Here is a 24,036-nt window from a genome sequence, read left to right as displayed (position 1 = left end):
TCACCCCTGTTTCCCCCAAAGTGGCAGAATCTCTACAAAGAAGTATGTATTGCTTGAGATCTAACCACAAAATCAATGGGAGTTACTAGTGCACTCAAGCACTGAAAGCAAAGTCACCCTAGTGTACAAAGCAAACAGTGAGGAGGATACAAAATCTATTGATTTCTTCTCCCAAACAGATGAAACTTAGTGCTCTGTTGTTATTTTTCAGAGCTACTGCCTCTCAGGCCTGACCCTTCAAGCTAATCCCACTTAAAAGGAAGAACAGTGCTTTCCAAACAGCTTCCCCCCAAGTTTTCCCCCTAATTGCAGCCATATCTCCTCTCTCCATTGCTGTCACCAAAACACTCCCAATGTCAGCCATCATTGCTATCTGCTTACCCAGATCAAAACAGATTCAGAAGCACCCATTATCACCATCACCTTGTCTGAATCCAACACCTGTCCACTCAATCGCAAGCACTAGGCTTCAACCCGGAGGAGGGGACCCATAGCATAGTACCCAGCGAGGGGTGGGGGGGCAACTGCCCCCCCCGAAGCAAAAATATATATTAAATGGTTATAAAGTGATGAAACGAAACAAAATTAGGTAGGGCAATGGTGAATAATCAGTTGTTTACCACACTGAAATGGTGTAAAAACCGAGAAGTATCTAGAGCCACCTAGCGACTGGTAGAGGAATCTATGTCAGCCAGCACATCAAAGTGCAAGTAGATAAATAGGGCGGGAAGGTAAACAGGGAGGGAGGGAGAGGTCTCTAGTGGGCTCTAGCAGAGAGAAGAGGGAATCTTCTAGAGGGGTCTAGTGAGTTCCGCGTCACTAAACTGAGCCGCCCGCTATTAGTTTACCTTCTTATTTACATTTAGAAGACATCGAGCTGCCTAAATGGATAAAAGAAACTGGTTCCAAAAAGGTAAGTTAAGTAATTTCTGTAGAAAATTAAATTTTAAAGGGTAAAGACCTGGCTCAGAAGTACAATGGGAGAGGACAGACTGACTGGGTTGTGTTTGATGAGCGTCCATCGGAAATTCTTCAAGGAAAATCAGGACTGGATTGAAACGAAAGTTTTGAACAAGTTTTCTTCAAACCCAAGGAAAATGATATTAGTATAAGACATGTAACTAGAATAATTTTTTTAAAAAAAATTCAAGCAAATAATTGTAATAATTACCGTAATAAAGCACTGCTATAATTATATATAATTTTCTTAAAATTTTGGTTTCATTCGCCTTTTCCATGCTGAAATGTCACAACCTGAATGACCATGGCTTGCCCACCCCCGTTTTGATCCTGGGTACGACCCTGACCCATAGCCCTCCAGTTGTTGTTGGACTACAACTCCCATCACCTCTGTCCATTGATGATGCTGACTGTGGCTGATGGGAGTTTGAGCCCAATAACATCTGGAGGGCCATAGGTTTCCCTTCCTTCCCTTTCCCTTCCAATTTTATTTCTCTCCCATGGAGAAACCTTAGGAGGAACCCAACTCTTCACCGAATGTTCTCCAAGAAAGCATGGAATTGGAAAATCAGGGCCCATGATTCAATGAGATGGGAGTTTACTCATCAGTCATAGAAACAAAACTGCAGCCACAGATTCCATGTAGTGGTGTAGTTTCAAGAAAGCTGTTTTTAAAAGTTTAACTAAAATGAGTTTGCTACGAGTAAATGAATCATAGAATCATATAACTGTAGAATTGTACAGGAACCCTGAGGCTCGTCTAGTCCAATCCCCTGCAATGCAGGAATCTCAACTAAAGCATCCATGACAGATGGCCATCCAACCTCTGCTTAAAAACCTCTAAGGAAAGAGAGTCCACCATCTTCTGAGGGACTCTGTTCCACTGTCGAACCACTCTTACTTTCAGAAAGTTCTTCCTGATGGTTAGTTAGAACCTCCTTTCTTATAACTTGAATCCATTGGTTTGGGTCCTGCTATCTAGTGCGGGAATGTTCAGGGCGGCAGGAGAGGATATATTGTTTATTAATATCCTTCCTAACTTGCGCCAGCAAGTTCCTTTACTTAGCAGAGTGCATTCACCTTTACACAGCAGAAAACTAGTTGCAAATTCACGTAGTTTCTTAAGACAATACACAATTCAGTCTGGCTTGTCCAGATTGAAACATAGCTGCCAAGTTATCCCTTTTTTACAGGGATTTTCCCTTATGCTGAATAGGCTTCCTCGCGAGAAAAGCGAAAACTTGGCAGCTATGGATTGAAATGTGTTCTAATATTTTCCTGGTAAGACCCCTTGAATCCCTCCTAAAAGAATAAAGACACCACAGTCTTATTCATAAATATCAAAAGGAAAGTTTACTCACGATCAGGCAGAGCACAGTGTGATCCCTGAAGGTGGGCTTTAGGCTTAAAGTTTCGAACATATACACACAGGTTTACCCCATAAGGGAGATTTACCTAGTGACTGCAGGCTAGCAGTCCAGCAGTTCACAAGACAAAAGGAAGATGGAAAAGAGAGAGAAAGTGGCAGCATGTCTTGTCCTTTTACCAGCTCTGGATAGGTCACGCCCACCCACTAGTCACATTCAAGGAAGGGTGCTCCTGGCCAGGAGGAACAGGAAGTTTCAACTGGCTGGACCAACATCCCCTTGCATGTCCACTCTAGGAAAACAAGGAATGTTGTATTTGACTGCTCCCAGTGGATTACATCCCACATCTAGAGCAAATCACAATGTGTTTTTTTTAGGGTACTCCCCCTCCCCTTTGTGCCAGCTGAAAAAATGTGTGTGTGTGTGTGTGTGTGTGTGTGTGTTTGTGTGTGTGTTTTCATGCATGTGCGATGTCCTTCCAGTTGGACCGTAAATTCAAGATGAAGTGTCTCTGACACAAAGATTGCTTCTTAAAGTGAAAGTTCAAGAGGGCTGGGATTGTCACTGGAATTATAACCAGTCACATGAAGCGAGGGCTGTGGCTCATACAAGCTGGCATGCCAATTACCTCAAAAGAGGAAGGTCAAGTAGTCTAAGCACGATGAAATTACTGCTGTCATAAAGGGGTGCATCTCTGCTGAAATCAATGGAATCGAGCCAGTGATGAATCTGGCTTTGCACAACTCTTCTGACAATTTTATTCTTTTTAAAGAAAGGATTTATGCCACAGAGCTGTCTCTGCGTGTGCCCTGCAACAGCTTAACTCACAGTCACTGGGTGTGCACATGTGTGTGTGTGTGTGTCCTTTTTGCTATTATTATGGGCTGCTTCACACATTACACACCAACATGAGAACTACCATCTCTCTGGCTACATACTCGCATGCAGATATGTAGCAGCGATTTCAGGGTGGCGTCAGCATGCCGCGTCAACCTGTCAAAGCGCAGGAATAAACCATAATAGTGTAGCGCTGGCAAGCCACGCTAAATGTCAAGATAGGAAACACGTATCAATAGGAGGTATCAATGGGACATTACAGGGCAGCAGGTCATGGCAGAGCGAGGTAGAGCAGGGCCGAGCAAGGCAAGACAAGATGAAACAGGATTTGACAGGTCAGGGCCGGATAAGGAGAGGCAAGTCGGAAGAGAACAATGGGGTCCTGGAAAACTACTGAGAGGGTCGTAAGTTGGTCAATGAGGGGTGTTTGGAGAGTAGGCATGTGACAGGAGCATGGACAGAGTGCATGAGAGACAGCACGTATGTAATGGAGACCATGCGGGAAAGTTTTGGGGTGTTGCCGAAAGTGACATGCACAGGAAGCATTGCCTTGTATGGAGCCAGATTGCTGTCATTGGTGGAAAGTTACGCTAACAGGATAATCATTAACTGTCAAAATGCCTGTCAATAAAAGGAAGCGCTCGGGCTTGCCCAGGGTCGCCTCCCGCAAAACCATCCTGTCTTTCTCGCATCGTCTTTGCCAGCGCTGCACAGATATGCTATGTTATTCCAGAGCCATAACATTCTTGGATCTAGAGAATGAAATGCTTTGTTTCTCATTTTCTCCCTCTAAACTTTATTCCATAGCTTTTGTACTTTCCTTTGCAGTTTCAAAAATATGATGGATTTTTTATGTAATGCATATGTGTTTCTCTGGCTGCGCCCAGATTGCTGCCTGATAGCTTGAAAAGAGGAATAGAGAAATTCCTGAAGGATATGGTCATCAATGATAACTTGCCATAATGTCTATGTGCTGCCTTCACTTTTGGTGGCGATATGCTTCTGAATGCTGGTTGATGGGAATCATGGGCAGGATGAGGTCTGATGATGATTGCGTACTTCCTGTGGACAATGGGCTAGCTATTGTGAGAACAGGATGCTGGACTACATGGGCTTGTGCTCAGATCCAGCATGGCTCGTCACATGCCCATATGTTTTTTCTCTGAAAAGCAACTTTCTCTCGAAATGTACAGCTACAGGGGAATGTTGGGTATTGTCTTGGGTGTTCACATGTTACATTGAACACAGGTGCAAGCTGCCTTTACCATAGCTGCCAAGTTTTCCCTTTTCTTGCGAGGAAGCCTATTCAGCATAAGGGAAAATCCCTTAAAAAAAGGGATAACTTGTCAGCTATGGCCTTTACACATGTACAAGTGCGAAAGGATATACACTTGGGTACAGGTCTCTCCCGACTTGCGCATGTTCTAGCACAATAACGCATATGCGCGGCACCGGGAAATCAATCAATCAATCAATAGAATCATACCAGGAAATGGTGGGAGAGAGCTGGAGAGTCCTCATGTCTCATGAGGAGACTCTCCCTGGAGTCCGAAAAGGACGTCAGTGAGGGTGGAGGAAGCTCCCAAGAGACCTGAGGCTCAGGTATACTGATTCTACACTCGTTGAAGAATAATAATAATAATAATAATAATAATAATAATAATAATAATACATTAAAAATACAGATATTAAAATACAATAATCTATTAAACATTAAAAGCTTCCCTAAACAGGGCTGCCTTCAGATGTCTCCTAAAAGTCTGGTAGTTGTTTTTCTCTTTGACATCTGATGGGAAGGCGTTCCACAGGGCGGATGCCACTACCGAGAAGGCCCTCTGCCTGGTTCCCTGTAACTTGGCTTCTCGTAGCGAGGGACCCACCAGAAGGCCCTCGGCACTGGACCTCAGTGGCTGGGTTGAATGATGGGGGTGGAGACGCTCCTTCAGGTATACTGGACCGAGGCCGTTTAGGGCTTTAAAGGTCAGCACCAACACTTTGAATTGTGCTTGGAAACGTACTGGGAGCCAATGTAGGTCTTTCAAGACCGGTGTTACATGGTCTCGGCGGCCGCTCCCAGTCACCAGTCTAGCCGCTGCATTCTGGATTAATTGCAGTTTCTGGGTCACCTTCAAAGGTAGCCCCACGTAGAGCGCATTGCAGTAGTCCAAGCGGGAGATAACCAAAGCATGCATCAGAGAATGCTACATGTGAATGACTGCAAGAACATAGCTCAACTATTGTTACACAGGTACACAAACTCTACATTTGTTGAATGCTCCACTTCTTAGTTCACACACATGATGCTGTGGTACAACAAACCTGGTTAAGTGGTTCTACACAGGCTAACTGTGCACCTATGAACTTACCCCAGAACCCAGTGCAACACAGAGGAGTTGCTCAACAGATATGCCATAAAGGAATGTGTTCCCCGAAGGAGGAACATTTGAAAACAAGAGCCTTGGAATGATGATTAACGATTGTACAAAGGGGTCTTTTCAGAACACAGAATGCGCATTTGCCATGAGCGAGCATGTGTGTGATATCTGTATTCAGCAGTCAACGCATTCTGAATTTACTGGCAGATGGCCCAGAACCCTTCAAAGAGGAGTACGTGGGGGATTACAGTTATTTACTGGCGTCTCCTTGCAAACCCTAGAGATACGAGATTCCACTGTTCAATTTTTGTTTAAAGTCTTTACAAATAATTTTCATTAATGATGGATGGACAGGATTGGTAAGGACACAGGGAATTCACATGAAATGTGAATGTTCAGTGTGGCATTCCACGTACTTTGGAAAGACTCCAAGGTGCAGTGTACTTTCACCTTTTTTGCTCCGACCCCCATAAAAAAATCCAATCCGAATGCAGACAGCAACCTCTGTTTAGCTTGTAAACCCATCATAGCAGGCTGATGTTATTTCAAGAATGTCCCACCTGATTAATTTATCTTCTGCAGCTGTTACCTACTATTGCGTGAGTTTTACATACTATGGCATAACATAATGTACAGAGCAGAAATGTGGCCGTTAAGGCCAAATCAATCCCTGTGAGTACAATCCAGATAACACTTGCATCCTCCTGATTTCACTGGAACTTTAATCACACTTAACTTTCTTTGGTCTGAGTGCATCTCTTTGATCATTATGGTTCCTACACGCATTTCTCCTCAATTCGCTATTCAATACATGGAGATTCATTCTTGAATGTGTAAAGTTGGGAAGCGTTGGAGGCGATTCGAAAAGCAGCCCGTATGCTTCTTTCACACATGCATGTTCATCCCTTCCTAATTACAGTGTCTCACGGTGACTTGCCTATGGGAACTTTTCCTACTAGCTGAGAGAGGCTAGGCCCATACTTTCCAACATTTCTCTGATGAAAATAGGGACATCCTGTTCCATAATAACTATAATTATTTTATTATATATATCCCACCCATCTGATTGGGTTCTTCCAGTCACTCTGGGTGGCTTCCAACATATAAAAAAAGACCACTAAACTTTTAAAAAACTTCCCTATACAGGGCTGACTTCAGGTGTCTTCTAAAGATTGTACAGTGATATACCTCTGGTTACGAATGCTTCAGGTTCCGAACTCTGCTAACCCGGAAGTAGTTGCAAACTTTGCCCCAGGATGCGAAAGGAAATCCCGCTGCACGCCGGCAGCAGCGGGAGGCCCCATTAGAAAAAGGGCATCTCAGGTTAAGAACAGTTTCAGGTTAAGAACCGACCTCCAGAACGCATTAAGTTCTTAACCCGTGGTACCACTGTATAGTAACATATATCCTTGGCTTGGGGTGTGGGGTCGGTCACATAACTCCATACCCTCCAACACTTCTCCAATGAAAATAGGGACATTCTAAGGAGAAGTGGGGCATTCCAAGATCAAATCAGAAACTGGGACAGCTTCTATAAATCCCTGGAAAATAGAGACACTTGGAGGGTTTGTAGGCCTGTACAACGTAAGGGCTAAAGACCAATGGTGGTCAAGTATCTACTGTCTTCAGAAACATTGAAAGCAAGATGGAGATGGCAGAGTGCTTGGATCACTTCAGGAGCATCGCTTTTCCTCTCCTGGAGGGAGAAGCATGGTGTGGTGTTGGTGTTCTCTTTCCTAACAGGTGAAAGTCTCCCAGAGACACTTTATGATCCATACATGTCTGAGATTCCCTCAGGGCCAATCACAGTCAATATTAAAGACATGACTGGCCATGAGGACTATGTTCTACTTCCACTGTCAGAGACATCATGCTAGGAATCGTGGGTGAGTGGGGTGCTGTTTCGCTCATGTCTTGCTCATGGGCTTCCTGCAGGCATCAGGCTAGCCACTGTGAGAACAGGTTCCTGGATGGGATGGGCCATTCTTTACGCAGAGTCTATGCTACACCAACAAGTACAAAATAACCCCTCTGCAGCGCCACAAATCCAACTCAATAGTGTAATGTTGGAAAATGTTGATCATTTCTCCTACCTTTCTCCTACCTTTCCACAAGGGCCAACATTGATGCCGAAATCCAGCATCGCCTGAGCTTTGCGAGTGCGGCTTTCTCCCGATTTAAGTGCAGAGTGTTTGAGGACTGGGACATTCACAGGGAAACCAAAATGCTTGTTTACAATGCTATTGTACTGACAACCTTACTATATGCTTGTGAAACATGGACCACATATAAATGCCATCTCCAACTCCTCGGAAGATTCCATCAACGGTGTCTCCGAAAATTTTTACGCATCACTTGGGAAGACAGACGAACTAATATCAGTGTACTGGAAGAAGCAAAGATCACCAGTGTTGAAGCAATGATTCTTCAACATCAACTTTGTTGGATTGGTCATGTTGTGTGGATGCCTGATGATTGTCTCCCAAAGCAACTACTCTATTCTGAACTTAAAAATGGAAACCGTAATGCTGGTGGTCAACAAAAGAGGTTTAAAGACTGTCTCAAGGCAAATCTAAAAGAATGTAGTATAAACACTGACAACTGGGAAACACTGGCCTGCGAGTGCTCCAGTTGGAGAACAGCCTTTACCAAAGGTGTCATGGGCTTTGAAGACACTCGAACTCAGGACGCAAGGGAGAAACGTGCTAAGAGGAAGGCACGCTTGGCAAATCCACACCGTGATCAACTCCCATCCAGAAACTTATGTCCCCACTGTGGAAGGACATGTGGATCCAGAATTGGCTTCCACAGTCACTTACAGACTCACTGTTAAAACCGTCTTTATGGAAGACAATCTTACTCGGCTACGAGTGATCACCAAAGAAGAAGATGCAGGTAGGCTCCTACGCAAGCATGATATCCAACACAGGCAACAGTAGACCAATGTGGTCACAATCCTATAGCACATCCATGTGCTGAATGTCTCCAAAAGACTTTTGTCAAGATCAGAGTGGTTTGGTGAACACAAAACAAAATACAGGACAACAAGGGGTACCTGCAAGAAAATGCTGCAATCTTGAATTCAGGTTCCCAGCAACTCCACTTCTCTTCCCTCTGGTTTTCTGACCCCACAAACATCATTGACTTATTTTTTCTTTTTGTTTGCTTTTAAAAATCAACTGCTCAGGGAGCTTCTCTATTGAGCGATAGGGCAATTTGATAAATTAGTGAGTGATTCCCAACCGATGCACTTCTGATGTCAAGCTTTTGCAACTGGATGTACTTAAGAAGAAGGGAAGCGGGTGCATGATACAGAATCATGCATTTCATTCAACTACAATTAAAATGCTTAACCACCCGGTCTACGTAATGAAAATTGGTGAGATGTTGGCAGCCCATAAAAACCACCTGCTCTGACAGTTGCTAACGCCAGATGTTCTTCTAAGTGCAATGGATAAAAATGATTATCCCAGTCCTTAATATACAGCGGGACAGTTAACATGGCGGCAGAGGGCAAGAAGAAGGGGAGTTACTACTGGTAATTAAGGACACCTGTGGCTTATATAAAACAACTGGCTTCAAAGTTCAGCCAAAAAACATTTGTCCTCTGGAGAAATGATTATAGATGTCCAGATTGTGTTTGGTGAGTTGTTCATAGAATCATAGAATTGTAGAGTTGGATGTACCACCTGGTGGTGGCTATCATTACATCTTATGGAAACAAATTCCATAATTTAAGTATGCGCTGTGTGAAGTACAGTCATACCTTGGGTTAAGTACGCTTCAGGTTGAGTACTTTCAATTTAAGTACTCCGTGGACCGGTCTGAAACAGATTAATCCACTTTCCATTACTTTCAATGGGAAAGTTCGCTTCCGGTTAAGTATGCTTCAGGTTAAGTATGGACTTCCAGAACCAATTAAGTACTTAACCTGAGGTACCACTGTACTTTCTTTTGTCTGTCCTGGATCTTCCAACATTCAGCTTCATAGTACAACCCTGAGTTCTAGTATTGTGGGAGAGATACATTGACAATGCAATTCTTAAGTGACTTGTGGAGTGAAATGGTGGCCAATAAGGGAGCAATCCAGAATCAGGGAAGGAGTGAAGTGGTAGATGATCTGTCAGGCTTTGGGGGACTTGCCCCCCCTTTTGGCCATAGATAAGCAGGACAAAGCAAAAAGAGTCACTTACCATTTAAAGAGTCTTAAATGACCACAGCAAAAGAACAAAGCAGCCATTCTTGGAATGAAGATGTTCCCAATTAAGGTTTCCACCCACTCCCCCCCCATGTCACTTCTGCACCATGCAACCTGATCTCGCAACCACCTTGCTTTTTGTGTAGCCACCTTATCTGCTCTACCTATCTGCTCTTGGACTGATAGGCTGGACACTTTCCACTGAGAGAGAGAGTCTGTTAGCTCTCTCTCTTCCAGTTCTTCTCCACTTTGCTGTTCACTCCCCAGTTAATCCCAACTTTTGTCTTCAGAACTATGCCCCTCTGCAAACCACTGTTCCAAATCTATACTACTGCTTCTGCTCCTGGGCAGCTTCAGAATCCTGGTCAGCAGCAGGGGGTGGGGAAGGCTCCCAGCGTTCCTTATCAGAGCAGTACTCCTCAGCCTGGTCTCTGACGTGATCCCTTGAGGAGTTCCAATAGTAGTGTGGAACACTCAAAGGCCTCTGATTCACTTTCTGCTTACCCATTTTTATGCTAAGTGTGTGAGCTGATTCCACTGAGACTCACTGCATTCAATGTGGGGCGTCATGAGAATTCATGCACAGCAGGGCCATTCAGAAATGCAAGTTAACTCTGCATATTGCAGTCATCATGGGAAAACCAAGTAATCTGAACCCAGCTCAAAGCAGAAACCTCAAATGTCAGAACCAGTGGTGTAGCATGGGGGTGGGGGTGGGGCACGTGGGTTGTTCCCCCTGGTGCAAAATTGTTAGGGGCGCAAAAATTCAACCCCGGTGCTGCCTCAATACAGTTGCGTGCTTTCGTTGCTGGGCTCCATTGAAAACGGCTTCTCCATGAGAACCAGGAAGTGACCTCTCCAGAGAACAGAACGGCTTTTCTTATCTCTTACATCCTGCTAATTTTGCCATTAATTTTAATTATTTTTCCCGAAAAGCTGCTGCAACAGTACAATACAGTTCAGTGCTAAGAAAGCCTGAATCCCATTAAACTTCCCCAGAATGCATTAATGTGCAGTAAAAATGCTGTCTGGTGCTTTCATTGTTGTTAACTGTTACCCAGGTTTACACAACACAGTAATGAAGTCAATGTAATAATTCCCCCGATAGGAGAATCTCTCAGCTGTTTGCTGAGGATGTTCTCTTGTCAAAATGTATTCTCTCATGAACTGAATTCTCAGGTTGTGACTGAACTCTGCATACCAATTTAAATTGCCATTCCCTAATCTGTTTACAATTTCCTCCTCCTCCCACTTCTCTCTCAGATCTGAAGATGAGAGGTCTTGGATCTATCCTCTGAAAACTAAAGAACAAGCATGGTGATCTTTGTCTTCTTTAGATTAGCCATCTTAGAACTCAAAACATTTCCTATCCAAGTTATGTATAAAACAACTTCATCACTTTCTTACTCTAAAAGGATCTTTGAGTGCACGATTGCAACAGGTAAAGGCTACCCTCTAGCAAAATCCACAAGCCGCACTCTGCATACCAAAGTTTCAACAGGTTTCTTCCTACCTTTCGATTTCCTTTCATAGAAACTTCTACCTCGATGTGGGGCAGTATCTGTGTACAGACTTTCGAGATCTTCTTGCCACGTGTCTGGGTTAAAGTGCTTGAGGAGTTCCTCCACGGTGTCAAACCCAGCAACGGTTTGATCCAGAGCTTCTGCCGTAAGAGTAGGGTCGGTCACTGACGCAGAGTGATAGGAAACGCCCTAAGAGTGACATACAGTGCAGTGTGCTTTGAAAAACGCAGGTAGAAAGTGACAAACATCTCAAATAAAACTTTCCCCCAGATCTGGTTCATAGAATGTATTCATACAGGGCTAATATTGTACATTGCAAAAAACAAGGGCTGCATCCTCAATATATGTATGTTTTGTGTGTGTAAATGCAAACACATACAGACACAAGCAAACTCTATCATCTATCTATCACCTATCTATCTATCTATGGTTTGCATCCGTCTGTTTCAGAAGACAATGGAGGAGTGCACCTTTGAGGGTGAAGTCAAACCATTGGAGTTACAGCACCTGCTGTGGCTGTAGAGACCAATATGGGAGAGACATGTTCTGTTGCAGCCAGGGCAGATGAAGGCATCTGGTTGTGCTCCTGCAGATGCACCATGGTGTTTCTTCTCTCAGCACGCCTCCCAGTGGTCATTACTTTTCTGATCACTGCTATGGGCACCATGACCTGACTATCTGTCTCTAGGCAGATATAAGATCATAGTTAACCAGCTGACTAGGTTTTCCTGTAAGACCAATTGCAGTCATTAACAGTCGTCAACAGGTTTGCCACACCTATCAGCCCATCACCCATTCCCACCACCCCTCTGAGTGATACCCCTTCCACCTTCTCACTATATGTAAGGGTCTGGTGACTTCTGTTTCAGTGTATCTGAAGAAGTGCACATGCACACGAAAGCTCATACCAATGACAAACTTAGTTGGTCTCTAAGGTGCTACTGGAAAGAATTTCTTTATTTTGTTTCGACTACGGAAGACCAACATGGTTATCTACTTGTAACTATGTTTGCATGTGTTATTTAAGTAGTGCCATTGGTGTAAGCATGGCACTTTACAAAGTAAAAGAGGATAAGTCCCTGACCAACATTTGACAGCAACATTTGACCAGAGATGATGATGAAGAAGAAGAGGAGGAGGAGGAGGAGGAGTTTGGATTTGATATCCCACTTTATCACTACCCGAAGGAGTCTCAAAGTGGCTAACATTCTCCTTTCCCTTCCTCTCCCACAACAAACACTCTGTGAGGTGAGTGGGGCTGAGAGACTTCAGAGAAGTGTGACTAGCCCAAGTTCACCCAGCAGCTGCATGTGGAGGAGCGGAGATGCGAACCCGGTTCACCAGATTACGGGTCTACCGCTCTTAACCACTACACCACACTGGCTCTCAGTGGCTCTCAGAGAAGGAAATGGACACTGGGATAAACAGAAGCCTACTTTGACTATTTCAACTGCACGCAGTTAGGTCTGGTTATAGTGGGGTGTGGGAATTAAAGGGTTGTACCAAAGTCTTCATGGAAAAACTGAGTTTTGAAGAGGGATTTGAAGTAAGCGAGAGAGATCTCCAGGGTTTCAGACAGGGGACTGGGGTAGAGTTGACGGGGGACTGAACCTGAGAGCTTTTGTATGGAAAGCAGATGCTCAGCAACTGAACAGTGGCCCTATTGTACAAGGCTGCTTTTATTTTATATAAAACCTTCACCTATGAAAGGATAGATCCCCCCTATTTCAATTATTATGCAGCAAAATGAAAGCTCAGCTCTCCTGCAATAGAAGGACAAGTCAAGAGAACATTCACAGAGACCCTAAGATAACCTGCTGGCCCTGGCAGATGCATAGGAAAAAGCAAATGAATAAGTGGCAGCCTAACAAAACTCGAGCTTGTTCCGCAAAGAGAGAATTACCAGTTTCAGGAGAAAAAGCTTTTTGCCAAGCGTATTGTGACTCGAGCGTTGCATCCAGAGAAGAAGACAAAGGAGAACTGTTTTAATGGGACAAGGTTAAGACTTGCCAGGCTATTGACCTCACTGTTGCTATTCAGCAACTTTCAATGGGTTGCTCCTCGGTAGCAAACATTGGCAGCTCCCTTCTAATGAGTGCCAAGCCATTGTGTGATGTTCTTATTCTCCAGAGAGATAACAACTAATTCAGAATGAACTTGCACATGTCCATCGGTATGTATCTAGCAAAGAGATTCAGCCAAGTTTTAAAAAGGTACAGAAAACCACCCAGAGATGCCTATGTTACAGTATAGGTATTAAAAAATTATGGGGGGAAAAACAACACCTGAATTCAATTCTTTCTCTAAAATGCAAATTTCACATTTTACTTACCAAGACGGGGCTTGTGACTGATTCCCAGTTGGTTTCAGCTGCAGCAGGCTGGAGATCATCCTGAAGATCGAAAAGAAAAATAAAGGAGGGGGGGACAGGTATTAGAGTCACAACATTATTGTACATGTCAGATAGATAGATAGATAGATAGATAGATAGATAGATAGATAGATAGATATAGATGATAGATAGATAGATAGATAGATAGATAGATAGATAGATAGATAGATAGATAGATAGATAGATAGATAGATAGGATGAACTATATGGTCACTGGGCATTTCAATTCATAACATAAGACTTTGCTCCATTCTTCCCCAATTCTGAAAGCATTGGGTTGCATCTAATATAATGCAAATGAAAGTCATGTAGTGGTATACTTGTTCCACTTGTGAAACGTTTTGCACCAGCAGAACGTTGCTGCATGAGAGAACACACAGGCAGCTTGCTGGTTAACTTCTTTGCACAACAGAGTGTGCAACCTGTTGCACAACCAGTTTCCACTAGTGCAACTGCTGCATAGGATGCCTCTGTTGTTTAGCATTAAGAGTCACCTGTCTGCTGGCATGAGAGCCCTTGCTCTTTGCGGGCAAATATTTGTCTAGTGCACAAAGATTGTTGGATCCAGCCTAATAAAACAATTTCTGCAGATCTGCAATCGATATTCCTTGGATAAATTCTTTGTAAACAAAAATGTCTTCAGTAGGTGCCTAAACATCATGAAGCACCTTTCTTATTTCAGCTGGTAATTTTCACTGTCAGTCTTCCTGCCTTCCATTCCCAAAGGGACTTAGCCACCACTGCATTTAAATAAATGTTGTTGTTGTTTTTAAAAGTTTTTATTGAATTTTACAATTTAATATTCAACCACATGACACAATATAACATTAATCATATATTCCCCTTCCCCTTCTGGTTCTTAAAATACTTACTACTTCTGCTTAATTGTTTTATTTTTATGATCCTACATCTAAATGCTCTTATTTTCTTATCAATTTTATACCAAATCTTCTTTCCTAGTTACCTCTTACACTCAATTACATTTCATATTATTGTTTCTTAACTTTTGAACTTGTTTTCTTAGTTGTAAGTGTTCAATCAAACCCTGCCAGTGAGTCCATTTCTTTACAGTATTTCTGTAGGTAGAACATGAAGGGTTCCCAGTCTTTTTAAAAGATCTTCATTGTCATTGTCTCTGGTTCTTCCTGTAAGTTTCGCCATTTCTGCATATTCCATAAGTTTGGCTTGCCATTCTTCTTTTGTTGGTATCTTGTCGTCTTTCCATTTTGGGGCTGGGAGAGGCAGCTAAATATATGTTTTTAAACACATTTTCAACCACAAAACTCATTTCTGAATGCATTTTCTCTCAGCATAGGCTTTTCTAAAAGGATCCACTCTTAAAATGCATACAATATTATATAGCATAGAATAGCATCAGAACATCCTGAAAACAGAAAAGCTAGTGGATAACTAAATTCCAGTTGGCTGGATATTGGGAATTGGGTCACTTCATTTTGGAATCCACAAGGATCAAATTCCTCACCGATCCCTATAAAAAAACCATCTTTTGGAATGGAGGAAAATGTGAAAAGTAGTTTGCAAAATGGCACGTGGGGACCTGTGGCTCAGGTGTAACCTTTGAAAATCAATGAGCTCCTCTCCCTCTCAAGACACAATGCCTGAGCTGAGCCTTAAATAACCAGGAGCCACAGAGGAAGAAAATGTGTGGCTGCCTGCCAAAATACATCTCTAGCTATAATTCCATTATTGGTGGTGACTATGTTAATAACAGGGCACAATGATGTAGTGGGTGCCTCCAGATCCATTCTGACATAGTCACTTGTTATAATAGGAGAGAGTGCATGATATTCCAAACTCTGTCAAAGAAACATGAAGGTTTTCAGCTGTAATTACAGTCAAGGTCAGTCTGAGACTGGTTTGTCTGTTTATGAAAAGTGAAAGGTGCAAAATGGCTTTAAGTAGTAGGCGAGTTTGGTCTGCACCTCTCCCGCTCCTTGCTATTATGTTAGTAGGAGAAGGATGTCCAAATGCGTGGCTTGGGGACGATTCTAACTATGGGAAGCCAGCGTAATTTACGATGGCTTAAATTAAGCTGGCATAATGTACACCACATCCAAATTTATTCAGGAACAGAGCTGCTGCTGCTCGAGACTGGCAGAAGGAAAGCTAGCTTTTCAAAATGGAGTTTACTTAATTCACTGCTTTTACTGGTGGAAGGGTCACCTGGTTGCCGGGTCACGTGACCGATCTGAACAGAGTGAGTTCTCTGTGAGTACCCCTGCTTGTCCCTGCCACGGCCCCAGAATATATCTTTTTCAGGACTTAAGGCAACATAAGATCTGCTGGTCTCAGCTGAGCCCCAACTGAGCCATGATGAGAGAGTTGTGCCAGGGTAAAGGTAAAAGGTAAAGGACCCCTGGACATCACAGGTAGGTAGCCGTGTTGGTTTGCCATAGTCGAAACAAAATTAAAAAAAAATCTTCCAGTAGCACCTTAGAGACCAATTAAGTTTGTCATTGGTATGAGCTTTCGTGTGCGTGCATCTGAAGAAGTGTGCATGCACACGAAAGCTCATACCAATGACAAACTTTGTGTGTGTGTGTGTGTGTGTGTGTGTGTGTGTGTGTGTGTGTGTGTGCGTGCACATTTCCTGTGTAATGGGCTCCATGGCAAAATTCAGAGGAGCGTGAATTTCATAGGATGGACTGTGTTTTGGTCCACAAATTGCAAATTAGTTAAATTTTACACGTGAACTAAACTGCACCTCTCCCCATATGCACAGAAGATGTATCTCTGCCCTTTGATTCACCTTTTCCCCTTGGCTCTGAGAATCTCACTTTATTCCCAGTGCAAAGTCCAGTGCCCTTGAGAGGGCTTTGGTGAACTTCTGCCATGCTGACTGGCAGATTTCAGAATCAGCCTCGTTGGTAATAACAAGAAGATGCCTTGAGTGAAATTGCAAAAAAGGAAAGGAAAGGAAAGGAAAGGAAAGGAAAGACTAGTGGATGCTTCAGTAGTCTTTCCTGACTACAGCAGAGCAGACAAACAGCCCTTCAGAATTTACGGGAGGTTAATAACTGAAGGGTGGGTGAAGTAATGTGGTCATTCCCACATCCTTCCTCCCTTGACATTGAGGGGTGACATTTTGTCGCTGACCTGTAAATAAGGGCTCTGTATGTTCCGTTGTGGTTGTTTAAAGGGGGGAAGTGTTTCTCAAGCAATATAACATGACCTTCCCAGTAGTCTGCTAATATTGGAGATTGGGATAGAGAAGTGTTTACCCGGAGAGTTAAATTTATTTCTGTGTTTCAAAGCAATGGGTTGTACTCACCTAACTCCTACTCAGAGCAGACCCACTGAAATAAATGAACCTAAGCTTGCCATGCCCATTAACTTCAATGTGTCTAGTCTGTGTAGGACAAGCATTGAATACCACTCACAGTTTTTACAAATACAAAGCATTCCTCATGTTTCCCTAGATACTGTTGAAGCTGGTTAAATCCTATGTGGCAGGACATCTTCTTTTTCTTCTCGTGGAAAATGTGTGCATATATTTTTTACAGCGCAATCCTACATGCATTTACTCAGAAGTAGTCCCCATTGATTTAAGAAGAGCTTAAGCTGTTGATTTTGACTTCCCTTCATTTTTTAATTTTTCCTTTTGTCAGTTCAGTTCTCTACATTTCCACGCCAGTTTGCAATTTTAGTCCTCATGAAAATTCATTGGCATTTTTTTTAAAAAATAATTTTTATTGAATTTTCCAAATAAACAACAACAACAACAAAAACTAATTACATTTCATCTTAAGTTCACCCATCTCATTTAGTGTGATTTCCCCATAATATAAATATATGTATGCAATTCTCTCCGATATACGCATATTTGCAAAGCAATTTCCCCCAATATCACACAATTCATTGTTGTTGTTGGATATGCTTTTTAATTTACACCTACCCTAGTATAAACTTGGTTTGTATATTGATTCAGAAAGTGTGTGTTGAACAAGGTTGCCTTTAGAAGCAAGATGAATTAAATTGCTCCCCTACCCCTATGCAGGGCTGTCCCCAGGCCACACCCCCTTTTCAGCCACACCTTCTCTCCCTATATCATGACCCCCTACTTCACATTCACCTTGAGTGTCCTTGAATGCTGATAGGTGCTTTTTGCTTGACTGGATGTGAGTGTGTCTAGAAACTAGCCTATTCTACGAAGGCTAAAATAACATTTGTTGCTCCTCCTATGTTAGCTTCTGGCTCCACCCACCACCAGCATGTGGCCCTAGGAGGTTTGCCCAGCAAGGAATGCAGGCTGGAAAAAGTTCCTCACCCTGTCCTAGTCATTTTACTGCACCTTTGATACAAATATCCAAAGAGATGAATATTTGAAGCGTGTTCCACAAATGACTGGATGAGGATATTGGATATGTGCGCCCTTATAGGGACAGTGTTTTTGCCTATGCTTGGAGAGGATCATGCCTGTTTTTTACTTGCTGCAAAGTTTCCTTTGTCTTATTGATCTCATATGATGGTTCATCGACATTTTAAAAGCTCTGTCTCTGTGGGCCCCACTTAGTTTTGCAGGAAACATATGACAGAAATGTGGATAATATTTTACAGATGCAGCAAAGGGCTAAGCAATTTACTCCATTCCTGGAAAATGATGCATATTTTAAGGGTTGGCTGGGTACATATATTGTCAAATGAAAACATAAAAGAAAGAACTGTCTGCAGACTTCCTAAAAATTTAACAACAATGGCAAATAACAAGAGATACCCCCTCCTCCAGTCTCTAAAATTTAGAAGGATGATCTTCTGCCAAGTTTCTTTGCTTACTGATTTTCTGTAAACAGTAGGAAATAATACTGTTTATTTGGATTGTGTTAATCTGACTTCAGCCAGATGTTTAGAAGAGGTGTGTGGAAGTGTGTGTTTTTATGCGTGTCTGTGTGTGAAAGAGTGGCATCTCCTTATTCCAATTTAGTTTGCAACATCTGTGTCTTGCTTTTTGTTTTTGTTTTGCAAAGAGATATTTAAATGAAAGAAATGATCATTATTCATTTTAGAAGATACCGTTTTAGTTAACTGCAGATGCAGATATCATGGTGAATTCTTTTTTAAAAAGAAATTTTATTAATTTTACAAATAAAAAAATAAACACACATCGATAAAGTAACACTATATGTGGAGATTCTCCAAATCTCGTGACTTCCCCCCCCCATCCCGTCCATGGAGTAATGTTTTAAAACATCTACAACTGCATATTAGTTTGTACTCCTGTTTTTATATCCAACCATATTACCCATAATGTTTTTTACACTGCAAGTGAGTCACAATCCTGCTCTTGTTTCCATCTGCTTACAGTGGTCTCCAAAATAACTAATAACTAAAAATAATTCCCCCCCATTCTTTTATGAAATTATATAAAGTCAGATATCATGGTGAATTCAACTAGGGATGCTATTTCAGAGTTCAAGAGCAGGAAACAAAGACTTTTTTTTACCGTGGGGAAAGTATTTGGTGAGTGTTAAAATGCCTGATATTGGCTTTGTTCAAAGTCAAACTGCCGGAATACACCCTTGTTGCCAGCAATATTTTAAAGAGCAGTTGTTGTGATTTATTTATTAATGTAATTATTTATCAATGTATTTATTTCTACATTTATATCCCACTCAAAGTAACATACATCATTTTTCATTTGTGACCTGGAACGAACATGCAATTTGAGGCGATTTCCATTCTCCTTTCCGTTTTTGATGGAACTCTTCCTACCTGTGAAAGACCTTCCCTCCGTTTCAACCTTGCTTTTGACCAAAATATATTCTCACACTTTCCTTCCGCGTTATGGATGGAAGTGCCATGTAAGCCTCTATAAATGAAGAATAGACACCTGTGTGGTTGCTGGCTTATGTGCACTGTTGGGTTGGCTGCGTGGAAAAACACTTTCCCTAGCTTTAATCTCTTTCTGAATGCACCTGGCAAATGTACCTGAACCAGCACCACGATGGCCCTTGCAAGCTCCAGGAGCTGCAGTTAAAATGAGAAAGCAGACCATTTTACTTCCTCATATTTGTGAAGGAGATAAATCACCCACAAGAGGAATAGACTGATTAGCCACTGTCCTGCTGTCCTTGGCTTAAAGGCGCTTCACCTAGGGGGTGATTTACATGTCCTGGCTAGATGGTTATCAGTCTACCATCGTTTAATAATAGGGATGGGTGAGAAATCCAATTCAGTTTGAATTTAAAGGCAAACCCACCTAATTCACACTTAACGAAAAAATACCCAGACCAAAACACAGCCATTCTGCAAAATTCAAATCTCTTTGAATTTTGCAATGCAGTTCTCTAGCAGAGTAACATATATATATATAAAATGTATATAGTGCAGCATAAAACGTATATAAAATTGTGTTGGTGCTTTTTATTAGGAGAAATTGCTTTATAAAAATGTATATGTATATTGCGAGACATTCACAGAAAAATGCTATCAATACGAACTGAATCTGCATAAACTTCTGCATATACAGTCGTACCTTGGAAGTCATACGGAATCCGTTCCAGAAGTCCGTTCGACTTCCAAATTGCGGCTTCTGATTGGAGCTTCCTGCAGCCAATGGGAAGCCTTGGAAGCCCTGGCCGGACGTCTGGCTTCCAAAATAATGTTCAAAAATGGAACAGTCACTTCCAGGTTTTGATCTTTTGGGAGCCAAAGCATCCGAGATCCAGGGCGTTCGACAACCAAGGTACGACTTGGTACCAAGGGTGACATTGGGCTGCACACTTATTTGAGAATCAAGGAATGTTTGCTGATTGGTAGATGGGGTCCAAGGGAGTTTTGTTGAATGAGCAGATGGAACCAATAGTAGATAGTGAGGAAGAGCCAGAGTGGTATAATGGTTAGAGTGTTGGACTATAACCTGGGAGACCAGGGTTTGAATCCCCATTCAGCCATGAAGCTCACTGGCCCATGAAGCTTGGGCCAGTCACCATCTCTTAGTCTAACCTACCTCATGGGCTTGTTGTGAGGATGAAATGGGGGGAAACCATGTACACCACCTTGAGCTCCGTGGAAGAAAAAGTCATATATAAATGTGATGATGATGATGTGACAGAGTAGGTCTATCTGGGAGGAGCTGAATAAAGTGGATAGGGATAGTTACGACTCCAAAGGATTCACTCTTCAAGAAGAATGGTGTTGATGGTGGTGACAATGTCTTAATGTTGTGCTAGGCCTTGTACACAGAGCCATGATTTACAACTTAGCAAGCACCACATACTGTAAAAGGCACAGAGGGAGGAAGGGGAAAGTAAGTATAAATAAATCTGTTTTGGAAGCCCTGTTGTAGACGGAAGCTCTTGTACACTGCCAGACGTCAAAATACGCTGTTCATGAGAGGAAGGCCAAAGAGAAGAGGAAGGTTTCGTTGGACAAGGAGAGCATACCAGGATGACATTCATGAGAAGATAAAAAGTTTCAACTACAAGAAGACGCAACAGTGAAGGGCTGAAAAGGAGCAAGTGCAGCTTCATCGAGGGATAGGGACCCCATGAATAGCATTAGGGATTTCCCAAGGCAGCAGAATCATTATGTGTTCCCATTCATTTTCATTTGTAGAGTGTTATTTAATTTTCCATTCACTTTATGCGCTTCCATTCTCTGCTGTTATTATTTATACCCTGTAGAAATATAAATGCCTCATTTGCTCCAATGGACAAACATCCGTTGAAAAAAGCAGCTTCCTAGCATATGGGGCAGGGAGCTTCATTGCAGTGAAGGGAAGGACTTGGGTTCAGCCAGACAAGAGGTCTTACTTTGTCCCAATGTGAAGCCAGGCTGGCATAAGAAACTCTGTGGCATTTGAGATGAGGCAAATGGAACTGTGTGTGTGGCCCTTCCAGCGACTTTTGACCCAAGTGCAAATTCCACTCGCAAACCGATCGCAATGCTTGCTGCTTCAAGGATATTTGAGAGAAGAGAGGAAATGTTGGGATGGGGGGGCGTAGAGAATGGGAGAGACAGAGTATAGATCTTTAGAATGGTCGAAGACAGGAAGAGTAATGCGGCAGCATTAAAGAAAAGGAAAATGTAAGCTTGCTTTGAAGACAAATCTTCCTGACAGTGAGATTTTTCTTCGTGATGATCTCCCTGAAGGAGTGATAGAAGCTCCGTTTGTTGGGGCTTTTAAAACAAGACTGGACTGAAAGGAAGAAATAGATAATAGGAGAGATTTCTGCCCTGAGAGATCATTTAATGAGATGTCCTAATAGTTTTTTTTCAGATCTTTAGTCCTGGGCTCTGTATTCCCTTTTAATGATCATGGTAACATGAAAAGCAGAGAGGCCCAGAGCTTATGGAATTTTCTAAAACAATTGCATTGTTTGACCGAATCCTGTAAATATCTTCCAGTGGTTACTTCTCGTCACTACAAGACTTGGGTGATGATTTACTTTGTACATAATTCCACATTTTCTAAAACTGCATTTTTCAATCATATGGTAACTTTGGCAGCCAAGAATAAATGGATCTTTAAGGGAGCTAACCTATACACAAGAAGTTGCCATAAAAGAAAACAGTGTGAATTAAGCTAGCATAAAGTTACACCAGATCCAAAACACACTCAGATGTTTGAGCCAGCCTAACCCTGGCAGAGGGTAAACAAGCCTTTAAAATTACGTAAGTATGAGCATTTTTCTACACATTGTTTGGCTGGAGAACTGCATTGCGAACTTTAGGGAATTGCAATTTCAAAGGCTGCGTCAGTGACTCCAAACCGGTTGCCAGGAATGTGCAAAGACAAGGAAAAGTTTCTTACCATCTGCTTTTTATTCAGTATTTACAGAGAGAGGCTATAGAACTCAGCCTCTTGGATAATGGTGTTGCCCGAGTGAATCTCCACCCCCCCGTCTCTCCCACTTCCTCATTCGTTGTCTGCATTGTGTCTCCTATGGGTGCTGCTATGTGCCCTCTGTCTCTGAGCTCTTTGCTCTCCTACTTTCAAGGCTCGCCGGGTTCTGGGAGGGGAGGGTCTGGAATGCTTTCTAAAGACACTGTGTCTGTTAGCTGTTGCCCCCCTGGTGCTTCCTCTTCCTCCTCCTCCGCTCCCATTATTTCCCAGCTTTTCCCCTCACCTGCCTCTGAGCTGTGACCTCCCTCAAACCCCTGTTGTAATTCTAAATTATTATCTTCTTCTTCCTCCTCCTCCCTGGAAGGGTCAGGATGGGGAGGCGGTCTCCACCATTCTTCCTCTGCCCAGTCCCTGACAGCTGGATGGGTTTTGATACATGTATTGTTTTGAAAAGTGCAAATTAGGAAAATTCACCTTCCCCATCCCTAATTTGAAAACATCCTTAAGATCCACTTCTGAGGTCACTATCAAGCTGAGATTCCTGCATTGCAGGGGGGTTGGACTAGATGGCCCTTGGGGTTCCTTCCAACTCTACAATTCTATGATTCTATTATTCTAAGGGCACAGACTGGTATGATATTTGTCTTCCCATTTCCAGGGAGTGATTATAACTCATTGATTAAAAATCCAGTCTGTTTTCCAGTTTATTATCTGGCTCGTGATGTTATCTGCACTGACTTAAGTGATTCAGCAGTTGCCTGTGAAGAGTCATAGATCTTTTAAGTATAACAAACACCACTGCAATCATTTGACGTAATTTCATTGGGGGGAGGGGATTGTAGAAATTGATTTGCCACAGTGATTTTGACATCAGAAGCAAGATCTACAGTTGGCACGTCTGGTAAAACCTGCACCGCTTGCTAAACCTATAAAAACACAATGACAGGAGAGACCTTGGGCATTATTCGAACACACCTTTTCTACTCTGTCGAAAGTGAAAATTACACTACGCTACCGTAAGCCAAATGCTGAATTATGCCAATGTTATTTGATTATCCGATCCAATAAAATCAAATGAAAATTATTACACAGTTTCCATTCAGCAACTGCAGACATGGTAATGGCTTATTTGAGACAGGGTCATCCATACAAGGCTAAGTACTCTGCAGCAGTTGCAATAATGGAGGAAGAGGAGCGGAGAGGAAGAAATAATCCATAAGCTTGCAATGATGTGTGCTCAGCAGCGGAGGCCCTGCAATGCTTCCTGCCCCTTTCCAAAGCATGGCTGGTTGAAATGCAAGACAGAGCCTTTTCTACAGCACCACCCAGAATTACCTATTTATTGCATTTCCATCCCACCTTCCCACTCTGCTGGAATTCAAGGGTTCCCCCACACCTCATTTAATCGCCCTGAGAGTTGGGTTAGGCTGGCCCAAGGTCACCCAATGCACTTCATGGCAATTTGAAGTTTTATGCATCCAATTGCTTCAGTATTAATATCTGCAATAGGGTGATGCCAGCAGTTTCCGGGAAACCCTCTTCTTTGTGAGACTTAGTGGGTGAACTGTGAGGTTTTTT

General features: G+C 42.5%; 1 protein-coding gene across 1 annotated transcript in view; it reads right to left on the bottom strand.

The window, feature by feature from the left end:
- Window positions 1-24,036, bottom strand: part of PDGFD (platelet derived growth factor D) — a 148,516-nt gene that overhangs the window by 15,768 nt on the left and 108,712 nt on the right. The window contains exons 4-5 of the mRNA XM_035115660.3: window positions 13,593-13,652; window positions 11,251-11,449 (exon numbers count right to left, since the gene is read on the bottom strand). Of these exons, the coding sequence (XP_034971551.3) occupies window positions 11,251-11,449; window positions 13,593-13,652 (259 nt within the window). The remainder of the gene's footprint in view (window positions 1-11,250; window positions 11,450-13,592; window positions 13,653-24,036) is intronic.

This window comes from Zootoca vivipara, chromosome 4 (assembly GCF_965207765.1).
Source record: "Zootoca vivipara chromosome 4, rZooViv2.hap1.1, whole genome shotgun sequence".
Taxonomy (NCBI): Eukaryota; Metazoa; Chordata; class Lepidosauria; order Squamata; family Lacertidae; genus Zootoca; species Zootoca vivipara.
The sequence above is the reverse complement of the archived record's forward strand: the minus strand, read 5'-3'. Positions and strand labels throughout refer to the sequence as shown.